At 43.6% G+C, this 22,387-nt stretch overlaps 1 protein-coding gene across 1 annotated transcript in view; it reads right to left on the bottom strand.

Moving 5' to 3' along the window:
* The window catches only part of Hsd17b4 (hydroxysteroid 17-beta dehydrogenase 4), a 56,746-nt gene that overhangs the window by 14,470 nt on the left and 19,889 nt on the right, over positions 1-22,387 (bottom strand). Inside the window, exons 10-19 of the mRNA XM_070031539.1 lie at positions 21,568-21,592; positions 19,509-19,637; positions 17,883-17,989; positions 14,888-15,124; positions 12,720-12,771; positions 9,252-9,323; positions 6,332-6,435; positions 3,949-4,014; positions 889-958; positions 233-339 (exon numbers count right to left, since the gene is read on the bottom strand). Of these exons, the coding sequence (XP_069887640.1) occupies positions 233-339; positions 889-958; positions 3,949-4,014; positions 6,332-6,435; positions 9,252-9,323; positions 12,720-12,771; positions 14,888-15,124; positions 17,883-17,989; positions 19,509-19,637; positions 21,568-21,592 (969 nt within the window). The remainder of the gene's footprint in view (positions 1-232; positions 340-888; positions 959-3,948; positions 4,015-6,331; positions 6,436-9,251; positions 9,324-12,719; positions 12,772-14,887; positions 15,125-17,882; positions 17,990-19,508; positions 19,638-21,567; positions 21,593-22,387) is intronic.

Here is a 22,387-nt window from a genome sequence, read left to right as displayed (position 1 = left end):
CATGTGAATATATTAAACTGATTCATAAAAAGTCCAACTAGTCTGTTACACCTACACCTGTAAGACGGTGTGTGAGGAGCAGAGCTATTTATAGCTACTGAAAACAATGAGCTGAATGCCAATTCAGTAACAGAAATGTTTACTGCTTCAGTGCAGTACTTATGTTAAATTAAGTGACAAACTGTTTCCTTAATTACAGAGAGAGACCATTCAAATTATGTAACATATATACCTTAATTGCCTTGAATCTCAGCACATCATTATCTGCAAACTGCCGTAAAACATGCCTTGCAGAAAATCCAAAGGTACATAATCCATGTAATATGGGCTTCTCAAAACCTAGGAACAGAAAACTAAAATGAACACAGGTACCACGTAGTTATACTTAAAATGTGTCTTTGAATTACACCATTCATTTTAATATACATGTAAAGTATTTTGTAAATAATGCTTCCTAGAAGAAAATGATGGAAGAAAGAATAAAACAGGAAATAAATGTGAGAGATCTGGGAACACAAAGAATTGTTTCATTTCAATTTGTGACCGTGAACTTGCCCCGTGATTTCCTTCGGTGTCTATGAGGGAGATGATTCCTGTCTAACCTTTCAGTTCTCTGCTCCCTTCCTCTGATGACCACGCCTTCTGGATCACGGGACACCCCTCCCCACAGTCCCAGGCCCTGTGGTAACGGCTACCCTAGACCTGGCCTTGGCAGCTCTGCTCTGCCATAATCCACACATTAAGCACAAAACTTCCTGCAAGCCACTTCCGGTCATTCTACTCCTCTCTGTATAGAGTATGCAAGCTATTTTTTAAAGGTTAGTCAGATTGCCAGATATAAGCAGCACTGTAAGTATGTGATTAGATGATTCCCTATTATTAACTCACCTGCCATACTAGCAAAGTTAGGATCAATGTGTAAGGGATTCCAGTCTCCACTGAGGCGGTACAAAGCAGCCTGTGGAGAAACAACTGTAAGTATCACTAGCACTTGGTGTTTTCTGAGAATACATTAGATGTGGAGTAGGAAATATGACTGGCTATCCTGTAAGAATCTGTCATAAGAATCTGTCATGTTCTGATTAAAGGAAAAAACAGGGGCTGGGAAGGCGGCTCAGTGGTAGAGTGCTTGCCTCATGTGCATGAGGCCCTTGGTTCAATTCCTCAGCACCACCTAAACAGAAAAGGCCAGAAGTGGCACTGTGGCTCAAGTGGTAGAGCGCTCAACCTTGAGCTGAAGAGCTGAGGGACAGCGCCCAGGCCCAGAGTTCAAGCCCCACAGCCGACCCAAAAAAAAAAAAAAAAAAAAAAAAGATAAAAGAAGAAAAAGAAAAAAACAACAGAATAACTAAAAAAGAATACCTGAAAATTAAATGTTTTGTAACTGACAGTGCAATCAGTGGGGAAGAAGAGCTGTTCAACAATGGGGAAGCCAATGGTGAACGATATTACACATCACTGTCTAAGGAGAACTTCACAAAAGGGAATCCTTTTGTCTGCTCTCATTAAAACAAAATGAAGACAAGGAAAATGTTCATAGTGTTTTTCTATGCCAGTCCTGGGTTGTAAACTCAGAGCCTGGCACTATTCCTAAGCTATTTTTCTCAAGGCTGATGCTCTACCAACTTGACCACAGCTCTACTTCTGACTTGTTTACTGGTTAATAGGAGACACAAGGGTGGCTTCACCCTCAGATTTCAGGCTCCTGAATAACTAGGATTAGAGGCATGAGCCACCAGTGCCTAGCTACAGTCTCTTCTAACGAAGCAAAATTCATGTCAACTTTTTCAATGGAATGTTCTAAACTGAAATTCCTAACAAATTCTAGACATACCAAGGCCAAAAGCCATCTCTCAAACTTGATAGCACACTAAACCCAGAATGTCAGCTCGCTGCAGTACAGCCTGACAGCTTACCAAAAGATTATTTCTGCTTCGTACAGATCTTCACATGACTAATTTATTTAAGTAGGATTCAGGTATAAGAAATTGGGAAAAAGTCACATTACTCCTGGCATTCACATTGTCCGTTTTTCAAGTAACAGAAATTGTGTAACCGAATTGAAAGTGGGAAATTCACAAAGCAGCCAAGAGCGGGCACTTAGTGCACCTATGAACCGACTCAACCCTCAGGGTCTGCCTCCACCCGTCTTCCCTTGCCAGATGCACTATAAATTGTGGAGGGATGTTGAGCCACATCAGCATAGATGGCTTTTTTAATTGCTGATGAGTCTTGGTTAGCACGTTTGATTTGCAGAAAATGTTTTCTGTAATTCTTAAGACAGGACTGCAGTTCAAGGCCAACCTGAGCAGAAAAGTTTGAGACGCCTCCTCTGACTCCTAGCTGTGCGCATGCACGCCTCATCCGAAGCAACAGGAGAGCTGAGACCGGGAGGCCGGCAGGTCCCAGCAGCCTAGGCAGAGACGGGGCCACGTCGAGGGAACCTGCACTCACGGAGGCTGCCTGTCATGCCGACACTGACCGAGAGCCTAGGCAGAGCACTCCAGGCACAAACCGACTCTTATCTGTCAAGCAGTCCACGTGGCAAGGCTCAGCATGGAACACTGGCCTAGCAGGCTCAAGGCTCTGGGTTCAATCCTCAGTACAGAGAGACAGACAGACAGACAGAACAAAAATACTAAATATATAGGGACAAAAATACTGGGAATCTGAAATTCGAAAACAAGAATAGCAGCATGAAGAAACCAAAAAGTAAACTCAAGATTGACTCAGGAGAGAAACAGATTGAAAAAATTGAAGTACTATAAAAAATGACGACTAAATAAAAATAAAATACCCAAAGAACGTGAGCCAATGTGAATATACTGAGGAAGAAAGAGAAAACGAACCATGAAAGTGAGCGTAAAAACTAAAAGAGCACAGAAACATAAAAAGATCCAGCATACATGTAAGGAGAGGAGTGGAGAGAACTAAAGCAGCACACGAGAACAAAAGCAGGTCTGACTAGGTATGTCTGGTGAGAGACACTCAAAGACAAACATCAAGCAACTTTAGAGACAGCGGCCCAGGGCCTCTGACTTGGCCAGGAGGTGGAGCGCGTGGTTCAGTGTGCTTAAAGAAGCTCCCAGGTAAGGCCCTCTCCTTCTGCCAAGAGCACTGACAAGGAAGGCGGAGATGCTCAAGACTGAGATGAGACACAGATGGACCACAGTGGAAATAACAAAAGTAAAATGAGGGCCCCGGAAGGAAGAGTTAAAAAAATAAGCTTTGTTCCACAGAAGACAAGTGTGAGACAAAGGACAGCAGAAACATGCAAAACCACACAACTGTAGGGGAAATGAGCAAGTGGGCACCAAGCACACGGTGACAAAGCAGCCAGAATGACCTTAGGTCCTCTGCTGTAAACAAGCACAAGATGGGGGGTGGGGGGGAGGAAGGGGAAGGGGAAGGAAGGCCATGGGGCAATCAGCTGTGTGGAGACAGAGGTGCGTCTCAGTCATCTTGACCCTATCTGGGTGTGATTCAAGTGGAAGAGCACCTAACTACCGTGCTCAAGACACCGAGTTCAAACACCAGTACGGTATTGCCAAAAACAGAAAAACTAACCTGAAGACTGTAAACAGTGTTCTTTCCATCACTTGATTACTTGAATAGACCATTTCTGAAATTCAGACTTCTGCTTTCTAGGAAGCATAAGTCCTCAGATCAAACACATCAGACAGAATTCATACCACAAAACAAGTGAATAATGGTTTCATGCTGACCTACTGCAGAGGCCTAAGAACTCTGTCCACGCCACAGCCTTCTGGATCCAAGAGAGCAGAATCCTGAGGTCCGCCCGTGCTATGGCTACTTGGTACTGCCCACAGACAAGGCATTTTACCTCCTCTATCAGAAAACAAATCACCTCCTCACTGTACCTGAGATGGTCCATTCTGGCCTAAACTCACTGGACATCTCTTCTTTCTGACCAACAGCCTTGCTTACCTGATTAAGTGAGGTGGTATCTGTAAGTACAGCATCAGGAGGCCTACTAGGTGTGGCCACAGATACCTGAAATTTAAAAAACAATGACACGTCATCTCGTATTACAGGTGCTGGATTCTCTCTATCTAATGTGGACAACCTTGTTTCAGTAGACTAAATGCCTTATGTTTTAAATGCCTTATGTTCAGGATAACACTTTAAATGACACTCCTAGTTTTAAGTGAATTACAATTTTCCTAATTCTTTCGAATGTAAGGAATTATATAATCAGATCCGGTCTTCAGATCACAAAGGAGAGAAAGCAGGACAATGACAGCCCTAAGAATTATTCAATCTCAATTGAGTCCGTCTTTAAAACTGGTCTTTTACCATCCTTGCGTATATTAATTACCATCTAAACAAAATGAAGTATTTATAACCATGATCTCTTAAAACCAACAAGTAAAAATACTAAAGAAAACTTAGGAACATGTCAAAAATAACAATGTGAGCAAATTTGTAACTGATTTCCACCAAAGTTTAAATTATATTCAAATAGCTAATAGCTACTTTTCAGCATTCTATAACAAAAACCAAATTGTTTTGTCCGCATTACATAGTTTCTTCTATAAATCCAGCTTTTTTCTTATAGAGCATTAAGAGAATTAAAGTTATTTTTCATTATTAATGCCAAGCCTAGATATGTACCAAATTCATACTTGAAAACTCCTCTCCATACCTCCTACCAAAAAACAAAACAAAACAAAAACCATGATAATAAAAGCCCTTGGGGAAGATGCAGATGCGAGGCTCCTATTTTCCAACTTTCACAGGAAATGCACTCCTGTGTTTCATTTGCATGCAGTACAGTCTGCAGGGTGTGTTTTTTGCTCTGTAATTGCAGACTCTCCAAGGTTTGGAGCAGTGATAGCTGGGTAAGTGGTCTTGAAGTATCTCCTGATGTCTGTAGTACCCCTACTACAGAAGGCCAGTGAGCCACAGCCACAGTTGCACTAAGTTCCACTGACATAATAACCAGACAACCATCAAATACAATCCACACACACAATGGAATATTCTGCTTTCAAACAGGCCATTATGTTAACTAAAATAAGACAGATACCACTTTGTACTTTCCAGAAAGTACTAAGTCAATCCTGTAGAAGAGTGAAGAGGACAGTATTCATTAGAAACTGGAAAGGCCGGAGAAATGTTGGATGAAAGTTCAGTAACAGCCACCAAAAAGCTAGAGGGGACTTCCAGGGTTTGTTTTTGTTTTAGTTTACCAATCAGTACACTAAGATTTTTAATATGCAGAAACGTGAATAAATTTTGTTTTACACAGTCTGAGAGCAACAAATCTTAGCATAAAACACAGGAGCAGTAGTATGTGCATTCCTTTGCTAATTTTTTTTAAAATTGTGTCAATATCTTCAGTAAACTCTTACAATCTGGGAACTGTTTTCTCCAATTACCACCTCTGCAACAGTCATTTGGAATCAGTGCTGGCCTTCATGTCTCTCAGGACTGACTGCTAACTTGAAGATTTGTGTGTATACCTCTAACATCTTCACAGTGAGCTTCAGAGAAGCCCGAGGGAGAAACACCACAAGAAGCAGCTACTTACGTGTATAGTGGAAAGAAAAAGGCCAGCCAGGCCAGTTGTGACTTGTAAATCCACCTTGCCCTCCTACCCTCACCCCACGGGAAGCCAAAACTCTCCCCACCAATCCTATACAAATTGCTTTTCTACCAGGAGATTCTTTGCATAAACTAAATCAGCACAGCTGGACAAAAAGAGTTCTCACTTCCAGTGCCTTTTCCTTCCATTTCAACTTCAGTTGCTTAAGGGTGATCAAGTCACCACTGCCAACAAACAAAAATGGTCTTCTGTTTAAGAATAGTTTAAATTTAAAAAATACAGAAAACCCCAGCTATTTAAAGTTCACATAGTACCTTCTTCTTCTGACAGTGAGGAGATGGGCTTGAGGAGTCTAGAGCCAAAGCTTCCAAAGCACTGCCGTGCTCCACAGCCCAGACAGCTCACTAACACTAGTGCTCTGAGGTAGTGCTCTGGGGACACCACCGGCCACACCACACCGCAGAACAGGACGGTCCTAGTCTCCTAAAGTGCAAGATGCCATGTCAAAAGCAGCTACTCTCCAAGCACAGCTAGGACTTCTCGGGCATAGGACTTCTGGTTTCTAACACAGCAAAGTAACTATAGGTTAGAACCATTTACAATAAAAATGAATGAGTAGAGTACCACAGTAGCACACATAAACATGATCAGAGTTTGAACAGATAGTATCATCATTATTCTGATTTAATACACACTGCATACATAGTACTGAATCATAATAAAGATGTACAAATAGTAGGTATTTTAAAAGCCACGCCTTACCTTGGCTTTTTCTGATGTCTGTTTACCACCAAAGCCTCCAGAGCCAACAACAAAGACAGTGAACTGATTATAACAGATAAGCTCTTTTTCCACATAAGAATAGACTACAAAAATAGGGAAAAAAGGAATTATTAAAAACCAAACTAGCTAACCATACCTTTACAAGTTTAAGACAGAAATCACCTACTGAAAGGGCCTCTAAATTACAAATAACCCAACACATTCATTTCAATGCATTAATCATTGATTTCTGGATGGCAGAAAGAAGAGCTTCACAAATACTAGGAAACTGCAGTTTCTCTCATTTCTTAAAAGACCCCAACTGATAATATTTCAATTTTTTTCTACCATAAACACCACAGAAATTTCCACTAGAAAATGCAAGGGACAGCCGGGCGCCGGTGGCTCATGCCTGTCATCCTAGCTACTCAGGAGGCTGAGATCTGAGGACTGTGGTTCACAGCCAGTCCAGGCAGGAAAATCCGTGAGACTCTTATCTACAATAAGCCACTATAAAACTGGAATTGGCTCTGTGGCTCAAGCGGTAGAGCGCTCACCTTGAGCTGAAGAGCTGAGGGACAATGCCCAGGCCCAGAGTTCAAACCCCCTGACCAACCAAAAAAAAAAAATAAATGCATGGGACCACATTCAAAACTTCCTAATGTTCTATGCCAAAGCACTGGATAAGAGCACAGATCGCAGAAGGAAGAAAGGGGTAGCCACCAGGGGCTCATCATAGTCTCAGAAACTAGAAGGTTGTACAAAAAAGGCCCCTGAATTAACTAGTAAGTCAACAGATAAATGAGCAAGAAATTAGCAGATGAGCAGAGGTTAAGGGACAGAGCTGTCCCTCCACTCATCTACTGGGGTTTTAGTACTGTCTGCTTTATATCTAGGTCAAAGCACTTCAAATGTGATTTTGAATTGCACACTGGAATCTGGGAGATCGTTTTTACTGTCAAGACAGAAAAGGGCAATGGCTGACGGCAGTGGGTGTAGGGGAAGCTCAGCCGGCAAACCTGAGGACTTCCCCACTAAAATGACTCTGAGTCATAATCTGGATGGATCCATTTCTCAGTGCTCTTCAAGAACCAGGAGTGTGCCCGTGACAGACCAACCGTGAGTGCTAACTCTGTGTCAGTGAAGGCCACTCTTCCAAAAGTTACATGTGCTAGGGCCAAAAGAGAACTTCCTGTATTTTCTGCTCAACATTGTGGTTAATCTAAAACTACTCTTTTTAAAACTCGGTTAATTAGAAAGAAAAACCAATTGGAAAGCAGCAGTGTTTTGTTAAAAAAAAAAACACAAAGTAAGGGTCTTACCTAAAGATAATACTCCTAATTTCATCTAAACTGTAATTCCTATTACATGTCCATGGTAGCCAGTGACCAGGTTATAACTGAGGGAAAATAAGTAGCTCAGAGAGAAGGAAGGGTGCAGCAGGTTGCAGTGACTAAGAGACAACTGGAGAATTTTAGCCAAACGTTGGCCGACCTCCGGAATGACAAGTAGGAAAACATAAACTATAAGGAAGAGGAAAAGAACAAGGGAGGAAAGGAGAAAACAGAAAACATACCTAAAATTTAAAAGCACTGAGAAATGTTTTCAATACATTAACTTCCTCACAGCCCACGGTGGTTCATCTTCCTGAGCTGCAGCATGCGGCAGCTGCGCCAGGCTGAGCAGCAGGTGCAGGCCGCAGGCCCGAGGCAGACCACTCACACAGTGGTAGGTTTTCATTTGAGAAATTTTCAGATTATGTGTCAACATACAACCACAGCCAACCCAAGTCAGATCTACAACCAAAGAGACTGGGCCTGTATTCCACATACTGAGCAATATCAAACTTCCTGCAAGCTTTTACTATCTCTTTTCCTCTTAAACTTTCACAGAAATAAATTATTAGTAACATATCTGTAACTTATATTTAACTACTAAACTTACTAGTTTAACTTACTAGTTTGGCTAGTTTAATTAGTTCAGCTTACTAGTTAACTATTAGTAAAACTTACATTTAACTATTCTATTTATTAGACTGCTATCATTTTATTTTCCTAATGCAGATAAAATATGGATATGGTACATTTTAACTATGAGTCCGATAAGTTTAATTGTACAAGTTGAAAATCTAAACTAGCATTAAGAATAATGATCCAGTGGTCAAATATTTTGCAATTTTACAGTAGCTAACACAGAAAAGATTATCAGTGGCACAACCTATCAATTGATAGCTACTCAACATTCCTTCTGCTCCAGCAAATGTAATTCTCTCTTGATTTGTATTCAAGCCATATTCCTTACCTTGGCGCTTTCGTTGTGTTGTTTTAATCCACTGAAATGCCCCAATTACTTTCTTCTCCCTCCCCTCCTTCCTTCCTAAAGAATGGGTAAGACCACCTGGCACTGGTGGCTTAACACCAGTAATCCTATTCAGGAGGCTCAGATCTGGGGATGATGGTTCAAAGCCAGGTCAGGAAGAAAAGTCCCTCAGGTGGTAGAGTGCTATCTTTGAGCAGAAAAGCCCAGGGACAAAGCCCACACACTAAGTTCCAGGATATACAACCAATAATAATAATAGTAGTAATAATGATAATAATAATGGATAAACCAGTGGCTCACAGCAGTAATCCTAGCTATTCAGAAGGCTAAGATCTAAGGATCACAGTCTGAAGTCAGCCCTGTTAGACCAATCCCAGAGACTCATCTCCAACTAACCATCAAGAAAAGGCAGACATGGAAGTGTGACTGCACTGGTAGAATACTGGCTCTGAGCCGAAAAGCAAGTCAAGCCTTAGCACACCACAAAAGAAAAGTAGTTCTCAAATGCTTCCAACATAAAGGCGAATGGTCGATTTCTGTGGTGTTACATTACATATAAAGCCGATCAGTGTAATAACTCTAGTTTAAGAACTGTAGTTACCATCCAAAAGAAACACAAGGCCGGATCCTTTATCTAGGACATCAGCAATAACTGCTTCACATCTTAATTTTCCTAAAATGAAAAGTAACACAAATTATTGTATTAAGACATGAAAGGATTTTTAATTTTTTCACTGTAATTTCAGCAAATTCGTTTGAAATAATTTTCTTGAGCCCATTGCACAAAACTTAGTTAATTCAGAATAGTAAATCCCTTCATTTGAAGTACTAACACTTGTGATGAACGGGATCTTTAAGCACAGCCATTTTTAACGTCAGCGACTCCCCTGGTGTCTGAACCGTCATCCATTCAACAGTCACTGAGCACCATTGCCATTTGCCCAGTTCCTTCTCAAATCTCCACTGGTTTCTTTCTAATGTTTCTGTCTTCTTATGGCCTCTGTCTCCTCTTTTAACTGAGGCATCGCCACAGATAATCCTTCCTTAAGGGTACACTCACCCTCTTCCTCTTCCTTGTTTGTTCTCTCAATGAGTGAATGCTAACCACCCATCTGCCCAGTCATGCTTCAGAGAGTCTCAGAGGGTGTTGAGACGGGTAAAAAGTCATACAACCACTTCACTTTACCCTGCCGTCTATGGACTGCCACTTGAGGCTTTAAACCGACAAATGCAAACACAGTGGCACGCAGTAAGAAGTTAGTAAGCCCGGGAAACAAGAATTGAGGCAGAGAGACAGTGAAGGAAGTGGACTGGAGGGAACATACACAGAAAAACTCTAGATGTGAGTAACTTAGTAAGAGCCGGAGGTGAGAGCAGCCAGGGAGCGCCCAGCCTTGTGTCACCAGGCCAGCAAACGCCCCCCAGTCCTGCTCCCCGTTTAGACTCACGGCTATAGCTTCCTGAGCCTGCCTTCTAAGGCCCTTCAAGACTCTTCTTCACTCTCCCTAGCTGGAATCAATCTCCCTGTCCTCCCCAGCTAGTCCTTGGGAAGCCTGAGCTTTTTTCATTTCCCCAGCAGCCATACTTTCGGCTCACTCCTAAACTTTTCAGCCTCCTCCCTACACGGTTACATCTTAATCAGCCCTCAGGTTGCAGAGTGGGTTCCTGTTCACCAAGAAGCTTTCCCAGCGTCCAGTCTGGTCCTGGGCTAGAGGCGGCCTGTGTGCCTGTGCTCTCCAGACTTCTCCCATCGCGTGCCGCACGATGCTGACCACTGCCTCATCTCCTACACAGACGCTAAGCCCTGTCTGCCCAAGAGCAATGTCTGCTTCACGATTAGATTACCAACCGGCACACAGCAGATAAGTACATGCACAATTACAGACATTTATTATTTATTTTTATTTTATTTTCTGCTTTTCTAATGAGCATGTTATCATTTTAGAAAATTAGCTAAATGAGTACTTAAGGAAAAAAGGTTAAATCTACACTAACAGAATCAGTTCAATGACAGTCTATCTTGGAAATCTGGCATAATTATATTTGCAAAATGCTCAAAATCATTAATCATTGGTGATCACATATTCTCTGTAAGAAACTCAAAGTTGGCTGGGAAGGTGGCTCAGTGGTAGAGCGCTTGCCTTGCATGCCTGAGGCCCTGGATTCTATTCCTCAGCACCACATAAGCAAAAAGAAAAAAGCCGGAAGTGGAGCTGTGGCTCAAGTGGTAGAGTGCTAGCCTTGAGCTGAAGAGCTGAGGGACAGCGCCCAGGCCCAGAGTTCAGGCCCCACGACCGGACCCCCCACTTCCCCCCCAAAAAAAAAGAAAAAAAGAAAGAAAGAAAAAAAAAAGAAACTCAAAGTTGGTGACTTTATATCAACACCAAACTTCCCAGGTGAAATAATGCATTCTTCTGCACTAACAATACCTTGTCAAAGACATCTATAGAGAATGACATCATAGAGAAACATTACAAGAACAAACTCAAACTCAGAACATGTAGAGAGCAGTGTATTCTAGAATAGAGTGTGTTCTGATTCATGGGCGGGACATACAGTACTACTGTTAAGTTTCTTTCTCTCCATCTTGTCTTGCTCCGTACTGCCCTGTGGCTACAAGATGCTGATAAGACTAGCTGGCCCGGTCCCATCAGTGCTACATCTGCTTTGTACACAGAAGGTAATCAGTGGTCATTTGGTTTGCTTTTCTAGGATCTAAAAAGTTCTAAACTCTCAGATTTTGAACATTCACATTTATTAGAGAGTAAACGTTAAAACTACATAATGAAAATGTACAGACACTACTGGAACAATATAAGAAGTAACTTGGGGATGAGGAGGAAGAAGAAACTGAGGAGTATTCTCCCTTCCTGTTTCTGACACTGTGTTATCATCTCTCTCTCAAGGCAGAAGCCAGCATGCTCTTCCTTTCCTTACGGCGGTGCTTCCAGAGAACCCAGGGTCAGGCTGCACTAAGCGGCCGGCCAGGGCTGCGCCCTGCCCCAGACGGGAGGAGGGAGGACACTGGTGAGCACAGCCACACAATCTCCAGGGCCGGAGTCCAGAATCCACACTTCATTCCTGACCCCTGTGACTGCGATATGCAGCCAGGGCAGAGGATGTCTGATACTCGACTATGCTTTGCACATTGCACTAGCACACAGTCTCCAGTCACAGCACCATGGCAGAGAAAACAAAAGGTTTGAAAACGTGTGCTTGAATACACTGAGTGAAAAATCCTGTCAACATGTCTAGTAAAATATAAAGGCTCAAGAACAAATGACAGTAGATTCTAGCGACTTGCTGACCTCGACATAATAGAATGTGAAATGATAAATGAATACTGATTTTTGTATATGACCACTTTATATAGCCAAAGAAAGAAACAAGTCAAATTTACCAAATTACAGTGACGCAATAAGAAAAACAGTAAGAAAAAAGTTTTTAAGGTAATCTGGGTCTTAATATCTCCAAAAGGAAAAAATGGAGAAAACATAATTAGAGGCAGCTTTATATTTTTCAACACTGCCTGCTTTATGAAATCTGTATCAAGACTAAAGAATAAAAAAAAAATTGGGCTGGGAAGGTGGCTCAGTGGAAGAGTGCTTGCCTCACATGCATGAGGCCCTGGGTTCCATTCCTCAGCACCATATAAGAGGTAAAAGCCAAAGTGGCACTGTAGCTCAAATGGTAGAGTACTCGCCTTGAGCTCAAGAGCTAAGGGACAGCGCCCAGGCCCAGAATAAATAAGTAAAATAAATCACCACACTTAATGACAACTAAATCTGGAATACACACAGAAACGATCCATGCCACTGTTAATAACACATACATCAACCCAGGTAAGATGTCATCTTAGAGAAATTTATTTTAAGATTACTATGAAACCAAAACAAGTACTTACTCGCTAACATCAATCTCTAGAGTAACTGAAGTGGCTAACCTCAATCTTGACTGGTTTCTCTGCTGATAACCCTCGCTGGGTTCCTCTATACCAGTTTAATACAATGGCATTTTGGAAGATGATCAGAAAATAAATTATGGTACAGAATAGTGTGTAATAACCCACCTTCTCTAGGAAGTGGCTTATATAACTCCAGGTACTGCTCTCCGTGAAGAAGCTGTATTAGTGAAAGAGAAATTCGTTAACAATCTGTGAGGATAGCCCTCATCCCAGTGACGTGTTACTGTGGGCTCACACGTACAGGCCTGGTTTGACTTCCACTAACTGTGATACACATAATCAGTCCTCCTCCTAAGACAAGCAGCACTTTTAGAGTAAAGACACCGCTGTCTTTCCAGGATTCACAAACCCTTGCTGGCCAGCACCCGAGACTAACCCCAGCTGTAGTCCAAGTGCTCCCTCGGGGCCCAGAACATGGCAGACCTCCAGTAAGTTCATCTGTGAACAGATAAATAGGCCAGCTCTGGCAACTTCAGGCAATACTTGCCAAGCTGAAATGACTCAACAAAGATAAGCCTTAAAATCACGTTCAAAAGCACATGCTGCCCACAGTCCTTTAGATATCAAAATTTATCTACGGGAGTGGATAACTTAGAACACCATAACTTAATAGCGATGTTTAACCTCAGTGTTTCAAAGCAAAACAATATACATGTATTTTTCTAAAATTTCTCTAAATCCAGAGGGGAGAAAGGAAAAGACAGAGTTAGAAAGAAAGTAAAACAAGTTAACTAAATGACTACTGTCTGTGTCAAACAGCCTGGAAACTCCAGGGAAAAAGGAGGTGCAAACTCCAGCTGGCCATCACTCATGGTCACAAAATAGGGTACCATTTATGATTTCCAACTCTGACAGTTTGTGATATCTGCTTAAAGGTTCTGCTCTTACATTATCCAACAGAAGAACAGGAGTGTCATGTGGAACGGAAGAGTGACTAACAATCAACTGTGCAGCATTTAATCCTGGCCTCCATCCCCGCTTCATCAGATACCCTAATAATTTCCCCTCAAATGGGACCATTAGCAATGAGACAATCAACACAATCAAAGTCACAACTCTGCTCATGGCTCTATGACTGAACAATCATTGCTGATCTCAAAACCAGGACTAAAATATACCCTCTTACAATTACTCGTTCCTATCAGGCGCTGGTGGTTCACATCGTAATCCTAGCTACTCAGGAGGCTGAGATCTGAAGACTGAAGTTCAAAGCCAGCCCTGGCCAAGAACAAAACAAACCCTCCTCCAATTAGCCAGCAAAAAACTGGGAGTGGAGGCATGGCTCAAGTGGAAGAACACAAACTGTGAGCAAAAATGGTGTACTTGCTTGTGAGCAAGAGTACAAACCCAAGTAACAATGCTCGATAGGAAACGTCCTCATTACCCTACTCGTGCAACTGTAACCCCTCTGTACAGTATTGTTACAATAAAAAACATGTTAAAAAAAAGTACAAACCCTCAGTTCAAGTCTCAGGACCAGCACACACTAAGAAGCCCTGGCTCCTTCCTGACTGATGGGACTATTTCACTCACTTGGCTTGTCAAACACCACATTCCTGGGGCTCCCTTCACAGTGCTCGGGTTACACGTCTGAGTCTTTTGGTAACTCTTGCCCAACTCCTCAACCTCTGAACAGGGCAGGACCTGAACTCTCTTCTGGTGTGTGTGGTCAGCTGTCCTCCATTGTCCCCTGCCTCCTCACATCTAGCTCTTGGATGTGAGTGGCCGTGACAGACTGGAGGGTGGCTTCCCAGCATTGCGGTCTGGCTGCCGTAACACTCTGGCCAGACTGAGTCTCACACCACGGCTGGACCGCAGTGAACACGGCTGGTCATGCCACTCCTTGGCTCCGTGTTGATCTGTGTGTCACCCAGGGACCGAGTCACCCTTCGCTCCTCTGCAGCTCTACTGGCTGCCACCCGGAGGGCCTTCTTCTCTCGTCCCCACACGCTCCCTACAGGTACGGAGACTAAAGCCGAGAGAATCTACTGACCTTGGCCAAACAGCAGGACCTGGCAGAGAAAGGATCAACAACATTTTGTCTGGCTTGTGGAACTGCACAGAACTACCGGATTTGGGCTAGCACTTTAACTCCCACTGTTATTCTTAAAATTAAAAAATCAGATGATGTGCTTGCTCTCTATTCTAGAACCAACCACTGCAAACTACATTAAAATTGTACACATGTAGATGAACCTATCCACAACATACACACAGGTAAGGTGTGACATCTATCAGCATGTAGAGAAGTAGAAGTTCTGTATTAGACATACCTTCATAAGGTTGATTGAAAGCCCAGGCACCTCGGCCAGCGCTCCATCCATCAAAGACTTCTGAGCTACAATAACACCAAAGGTGGGCAGACAGGAGAAGTCGGAGCTCCCCTCGTAAACAAACTTCAGATCCTTCGGGTCTCTGACTGACGCCCCCACGCCAAGGGCATACATGATAGTGTCCAGTTGGGTGTACGAGGTGGAAAAAGAAGGGAGTTTATAGCCAATAGCGCTGTCCTGTAACAAGTTGTAAGACATGATTTTCTCATTGATATTGTTGTCAGAATATTAACTGTTTACATAGTTGTGCCTAGATGTGGGCAGGGGTGGGAGGGGAGAGCCAGAGAAAAGCAAAGGAAGAGGTGACCGTGTCCAAAAGGGGGGGAACTCACTGCCTGTCTTACGATGTGGTAACCCCTCTGGAGGGGGGGAAGGGGGGCTCTGTCTTACGATGTGGTAACCCCTCTGGAGGGGAGGAAGGGGGGCTCATTGCCTGTCTTACGATGTGGTAACCCCTCTGGAGGGGGGGAAGGGGGGCTCTGTCTTACGATGTGGTAACCCCTCTGGAGGGGAGGAAGGGGGGCTCATTGCCTGTCTTACGATGTGGTAACCCCTCTGGAGGGGGGGAAGGGGGGGCTCTGTCTTACGATGTGGTAACCCCTCTGGAGGGGAGGAAGGGGGGCTCACTGCGTGTCTTACGATGTGGTAACCCCTCTGGAGGGGGGGAAGGGGGGCTCATTGCCTGTCTTATGATGTGGTAACCCCTCTGTCCAACCCCTTAATAGCAACAGTAAAATTGTGTTGTTTTTTTTTAAAGATGTGACTAGAACATCAGTGATAGAACATAATTTTTTGGTGGTTTTTTAAACAGACATCTAGAATAGTTTTCAATAACAAATAGTCTTTGCTTGCTTCTTGCTACAGTTTGTTTTTTCAGCTTTCCTACCTTAGATGATGGAAAGTCCTGTTAACTCAGCAACTATTAGCTACCCCCAAATTCAAAATGTAGTGAACCTTTAGGAACCGTGCATTGCGATATAGAACTCACCGCCAACAGATTAGCAAACCTCTGCTCCTCAAACACTTGTCAACTAGACTCTCCTGACCTGAACCTCCTTTAGGAAGGGCCGTCTGCAACTGGATAATACATTTCTTTCAACTGAGTCATGATATGCTCTACTTACTGTATAAAGCCCATCCTAGGTTTCAAGAGTTTCCAAGGTTTTAATCACTTTTATCACAAAGCCAAGGTCAGAAAAGAAGGGACAGAAGCTAGTGAAGCACTTTACATTTTTGAAAGACGGTTACAGAAGGAGAAACAGTAGCAGAGCATGAGTTTGTGCTTAGCATTACAGGTTCACTTCCCAGCACCAAAGGAGAACCAGCAGCATGACAACACAGTGATAGCCCCAAAAGTGTCTGCTACGTGACCCTCACCAAACAGTCACTGGCCCCGATTACAAAGTAAAATCCCAATCAAACTGAGATTAAACATTTGATTCCCGGGCTGGGAAGGTGGCTCAGTGGTACAATGCTTGCCTAGCATGCTTGAAGCCCTGGGTTTGATTTCTCAGTATCACATAAACAGAAATCAGAAGTGGTGCTGTGGCTCAAGTGGTAGAGCACTAGCCTTGAGCTCAGAGACAGCGCCCAGACCCTGAGTTCAAGCCCCAGGACTATTGAAAAAAAAAACACCTTAGATTCCCAATTTTCTTTCTCTTTATGACTCCCTGGGGTCACAAAACACCAGAATCTAATTTACCAAATGACAGGTCTTGGTATTTTTGTGTATTTCTCATCAGACACAAGTGGGAAACAGTAAACCAACCAATTTCACATAGCTGCAACTATAATTCTATTAGTATTTCTGACACACTAGAAGCTTCTTCTTTGCAGCCATGTTGGGAGTTTCTAAAACACAGTAAGCTGAAGCTGTGCACTGACGGAAGTCAAATAAAAGAGAATAAGAATCTCTAAAATCAAAGTCCTTTTCTAAAAAGTTAGAAAAACAGTGATGGAAAGAGGATTGTCAATAATGATCACAGACAGTTGTCAACCATGCTGAAGAAAAGGGTCACTCATGCTATATTCAGAATATACAGTGTGCTCAAGAAAGTATTTTCAAATGCTTGCATTTCTAAGTTTTTACTGACACAAAATGTCAGTGAAGGAGTAAAAGTAGACAAGGGCTGAAGTGGGTGAAGAGAAAAAGGAGGTAAAGCTAGGTAGAGAAAATGGCCACCATCACAGCAGTAGAAGTAGGTCTTCCTGCAGGGCCCGCCCCACGTCCACAGAGCTCACCTCTGCTCCGTCAGGTCAAAGGCAGCCTTGAAGAGGCACAGAGGTATTTATAGACAGAATAACACATCAGGACAGGACACAGAAGCATGCACAGAGACCAAGAACAGGTAACAGCGTGGTGACCTCCTCTTCCATTCAGCACCTCCCTGAATTGATATCCACACACTCCTGGGGAGGTGAGGTGGAAGCTAAAGTCACCGACTGGATCCATTATTCCCCAAAGAGAGCCTGTCTATCAGGCAGAGTCCCCCGGAAAAGTACAGAAAGGCTGACAAGCACCTCCTCCTACTCACCCAGAAAACCAAAGGCAGACACCTTCCATTTTCTTACACCTACTCAGACACCAGGAGGAACCTCAGAACCCACCCAACGGTCCTCATCCCTTCTCCAGATAGCCCTTCATCAGGCTAAGGAGAGCCAGCACAGTCGAGAGAAATCTAAGATCAAGACTAAAGCTGTCTTGGCTGTCTTCAGAACTCACTCAAGTCACCTCCTCAGTGCCTCCACGGTCATACATCCCTGCACATCACCCTAAAGTCAGTCACAACTGGTTTCTGAATAAACACTACTAAATCTCTTCATAGACAAATCAGGGAATAAAAGAGTGAGCGTATCCAGAAGGAAAGAGAGGAGGGGGAGGGAGGGAGGCCAGGTTTCCAGAAAAGACAAAAGCACTCTGCTTCTCCACACTTACAATTCCAGACGAGGCTGTGGACGGTGTTGAATGACTGGTATGGTTTGTTGAAATTCCTCCTCCTGAGTCTACTCTATGTAAAACTTCAATAATGCCGCTTGTTGATTCTACAGTTCAGGGAAAGGGAAAAAAAGCTTTGTTTAAAATGCGACTCAAGGAAGCTACCAAATGCTACATAACAGCTGCTATACATGTTCAACATGGCTCCTGAACTGAATGTGAAATACCTTGGAGCAGATAAAAACTAGATCTCTTGGATGGAAAATGAGAGACCATCTAACACTCTTCCCCAAAAATCTGGTTCCAAAGGGACTCAGCTTTTCAAGACCTCTGAGATTTTTTTTTTTTTTTTTTTGTCGTGGGTCTTGAGCTCTGTGCCTGGGTGCTGTCCCTCAGCTCTTCAGCTCAAGGTGAGTGTTCTACCACTTGAACCACAGCACCACTTCAGGTTTTTTGGTGGTTCATGGGAGATAAGAGTCTCACAGACTTTCCTGCCCAGGCTGGCTTTGAACAGTGATCCTCAGATCTCAGCCTCCTGAGTAGCTGGGATGACAGGCGTGACCGGCGCCCAGCCCTGAACTGTTTTACACCTCTTTACACTTTTGTATGAATATGCAACCTGTGTCTGGTTGAGAGGACACTGCTTTCCCTTCTCTCGCCAGCATCACCCCATCCCAGGAAGAAGTAATAGTTGCGAGGACAATACTAGAATTATTCCACAGACAGAAAGGAAAATAGTAACAATGTCCAGTAACTTTGGAAGCTATTGTTCTGCAGTCTAAAAGGAGGCTTGTAGATTCTACACAGGTTATAAGCTACTCTGGAGGCTCTGGAACCCACTCCTGACCACAACAAAACTGACCAGTCATGAGTATGAGATGACCAGACACCATCCCTCCAGAAAGCAACAGCGACAGGACTCCTGTGCACAGCCCACCCAAAAAGACAGCACCTCTGACAAGCCAATCGCTTAAACTCAGGGACACACAGCTGGCTAGTTTTGATTTTCTGGGATTTAGTTCCATCATTGGTAAAATGAAAACACTGGAAAGTCAAAACTACAGAAAACAGGATTTTTTTTTAAACTATGCTTCGAATATTAGCTGTATCTTTACTCTGTAAGCCACCAATGCCGGGCCTCTACAGTGTTTTAAGTGCAAAATTACTAAGAAGACTGATGTCTTTGTATAAAATGACCCTGACTCCTGGTCTTTCTCAAAACAGTTTGCAAACTAAGCGATACTAGAACAATCTACTATGAACTGTATTTGGTACCTACTCCTGCAGGTATGTCTTTCCACACCATGCAGACACCAAACATACAAGAACTACACTGGCTGGGACACGGAGACAGAGGGTTCCATCCCCGGGAAAGAAACAAGGAGCCTGCCTCAGAGGAGCTTACCTTACATCAGCTGGAGAACACGTTCATTTAGCCCCAAGGAACAAACACCGAGTACCACACCCCAAGTCACACAGCCCAAAACACAAACTGAAACGCTGGCAGTGCCGAGTAAGGAAGTTCTAAAATTTACTTGAGCAGAAGACACTGCAGATGAGGAGGCTCTAAGTCACCCCAGCTAAGATGGGGGAGTGGGGGCAGGGGGAGATTCCCGCAGCTGGCACCTTGGACACTCTGAGGCTTGCTGGCCTCTCGGAAGTCGCAGATCTTCTCCCAGTGGGTCCTCACGGCCTCGGGGGTCATGGGCTGGTTCCTCTGCCTTACAATGGCTCCAAGGGTCCGCTCCCAGCGCACTAATCACAGAAACAGAGCTGCGGGTCAAGAAGGAAGACCACAGGACCCAGAGGCCTAAGAGCCCATTAACTGTTGAGCCACAAGGAAAAGGAAAAGGATTCCAACCTAGAAGGGTTTACCACAAACTTTAAAAGACATTTTTCCTAAAATAAGCAAACAGAAGCTATTAGAAGACTCTTTTTGTTTTTCCTGTCATTGTGGGGCTTGATCCCTGGGCCGGGGCACTGTCCCTGAAACTTTTTGTTCAATATTTACACTACAACTTTGAGCCACAGAGCCTCTTCCAGATTTATCATGGTCAACTGGAGATAAGAATCTCACAGACTTTGCTGCCCAGGCTGGCTTTGAACTGTGATCCTCAGATCTCAGCCTCCTGAATAGCTAGGATTATAGGCATGAGCCACTGGCACCCAGCCAAGTGTTTGTTTTTTCAAGAAAAATGTTTGAAGCTAAAGGGAAATCTTCTCTTCTGACTATGCTAGGTGATACTAAGGAAGAACATGATGCGGAATCTGAAAGGTTGAGTTAATTTAATAATCACCAAAAGGCTGACCCCTCATGACCAGAGATCACTGAGTAAAGGTTTCTAGGACAAAGATTAATGAGTAGCAAACTGAGAACAATTCCGTCAACAAGACAGTAGTGCACCGAGTAGCAGGGTAATGCCCTTTGCCCCTTCCTTTGGTCTGCCCATTCAGAAGATGGCCATACTACAGAGTCACACAAAAAAAATTACTACTGCTTCTTAGTTTCATTAGGAAAATTTTTTGTTTTATGTAATCTCTAGTAACCTTATTTTAAACTTAATGGCCAGACAGGAGTTTGACAATAATGCCTCCTTCTACATCTTTCTTACTATAGGACCAGATATAGCTTTTATTACAATCCCTACATTCCTATCTTAGATAAGTAAACACTAGAAGAATACGTGCCCCTTAACAACCGAAGAAACAGTCATTAATCCTAAAAATACTGATGCTCTACAGTAGATACAGAATCCTCCAGTGATAGCAACTTTTTGTGGGGTTTTTTTTGTTGTTTTTTGGTTTTTTTTCTATGGGCTTAGACGCTGTCCCTCAGCTCTTCAGCTCAAGGCAAGCGCTCTACTGCTTGAGCCACAGCACCACTTCCAGTTTTCTAGTAGTTTATTGGAGATAAGAGTCTCGGAACTTTCCTGCTGGGGCTGGCTTTGAACCGTGATCCTCAGATCTCAGCCTCCTGAGTAGCTAGGATGGCAGGCGGGAGCCACCAGCACCTGGCTTGATAACAACTTTTAAACAACTGCTTGTGTGATTAACTTTGATAGCCAGCAGCCAACTGAAAACAAGCTGACATAAACTTTTTACTGCTTCAAAGCAGCTATCAACTGTGGCGCTCACCATGGTGTTGGAGCTAAATGCACACCTCCTGGAGAGAGGGCCTGTCTCCTAGTCACCTGCCTCTCTGACCCACCACGCTCCCAGCCTTAATGTCTCCTGCTGACTCGTGAGCGAGCTACAAAGTAGACACCTTGCCTGCTATGCTGTCTAGGGTAGGACCTTGCTTCTTTTCAGAAACAGCTCTTCCTCTTACTCACTTCTCCAGGGAAACAGCAAAAATAGGCATGTGGGACACCAGAGTCATTGGAAGGTAAATATCAACATAGAGAGAGACTCTAGAAGGGCCAGTTAAGAATGAACAGGTACTGGTCAGAAACTTCCTGTAGGAGGAAGATAGGCTTTGAAAAGGAAATGGCGTGTTTTAGAAACCTGCTGTTCTACCACTGTTCAAGGGTGAGGAGTGTGTGTGCGTGCGCACATGTGCATGCACACACACACTGCATCTGGTGACTGGGCATCCACAAGACCCTTATTATCCAGTAATAAGGAGGTACAGGTTTAAAGATAGAAGAATAACCTATGGTAAAACAAAACCCCAATGGAGACTTACATTTTCCAATCCATCCTGCTCCAACCTAGTGGAAAGAGGAGAGAAAATGTATCATTTTAAAAAGTCATCAACAGAATTATTAAAATTCAAAACCCCACAGCCGTCCTTCTGGGACTGTGGGAAGCAGCAGGGGCTGGGCCCACGGCTCTGCCTGCCCACACCTCAGACCAGCACAATGCAGTAGGGAGGAGCAACAAGGACACCTACGCCAAGTTCTGCAGAGCAGCGCTGTGCAATGCCGCGGAGACGCCTGGCCTCCCTAAATCCACGTCCACATGTACACAACAAAGCAGTATCCTATGGATACGCATACTTCACAGGGACAGTACTATGTGAACTTCTGCACGTAGCAGGTCTATCCTTTTTTTTTTTTTTTTTTTGTCGGTCATGGGGCTTGAACTCTGGGCCTGGGCGCTGTCCCTCAGCTCTTCAGCTCAAGGCGAGTGCTCTACCACTTGAGCTACAGCGCCACTTCCAGTTTTCTGGTGGTTTATTAGAGATAGGAGTCTCACAATCTTTCCTGCCCGGGCTGGCTTTGAACCGCAATCCTCAGATCTCAGCCTCCTGAGTAGCTAGGATTACAGGCGTGAGCCACCAGCTCCCGGCTAGCAGGTCTATCCTTATGATAAAGGATCAGAAATGGAGAAAACGTCTGGAGTATGACATATTAAGCGACAACAAAAAGATCAAACACAAGTAAGCAGAAATACATAAATTGGCTGTAAAAGTGTAAAAAGACTTTGTATAGTGAACAGTGGATTTCACTGGATGGTGTGACTATGGGTGGATCTTGTTTTTATAACAAAAATTTAAGGCTTTG

Source organism: Dipodomys merriami, unplaced genomic scaffold (genome assembly GCF_024711535.1).
Source record: "Dipodomys merriami isolate MVZ:Mamm:240054 unplaced genomic scaffold, mDipMer1.0.p SCAF_201, whole genome shotgun sequence".
Taxonomy (NCBI): Eukaryota; Metazoa; Chordata; class Mammalia; order Rodentia; family Heteromyidae; genus Dipodomys; species Dipodomys merriami.
Note: the sequence above shows the minus strand (reverse complement) of the source record. Positions and strands in the feature narration are given on the sequence as shown.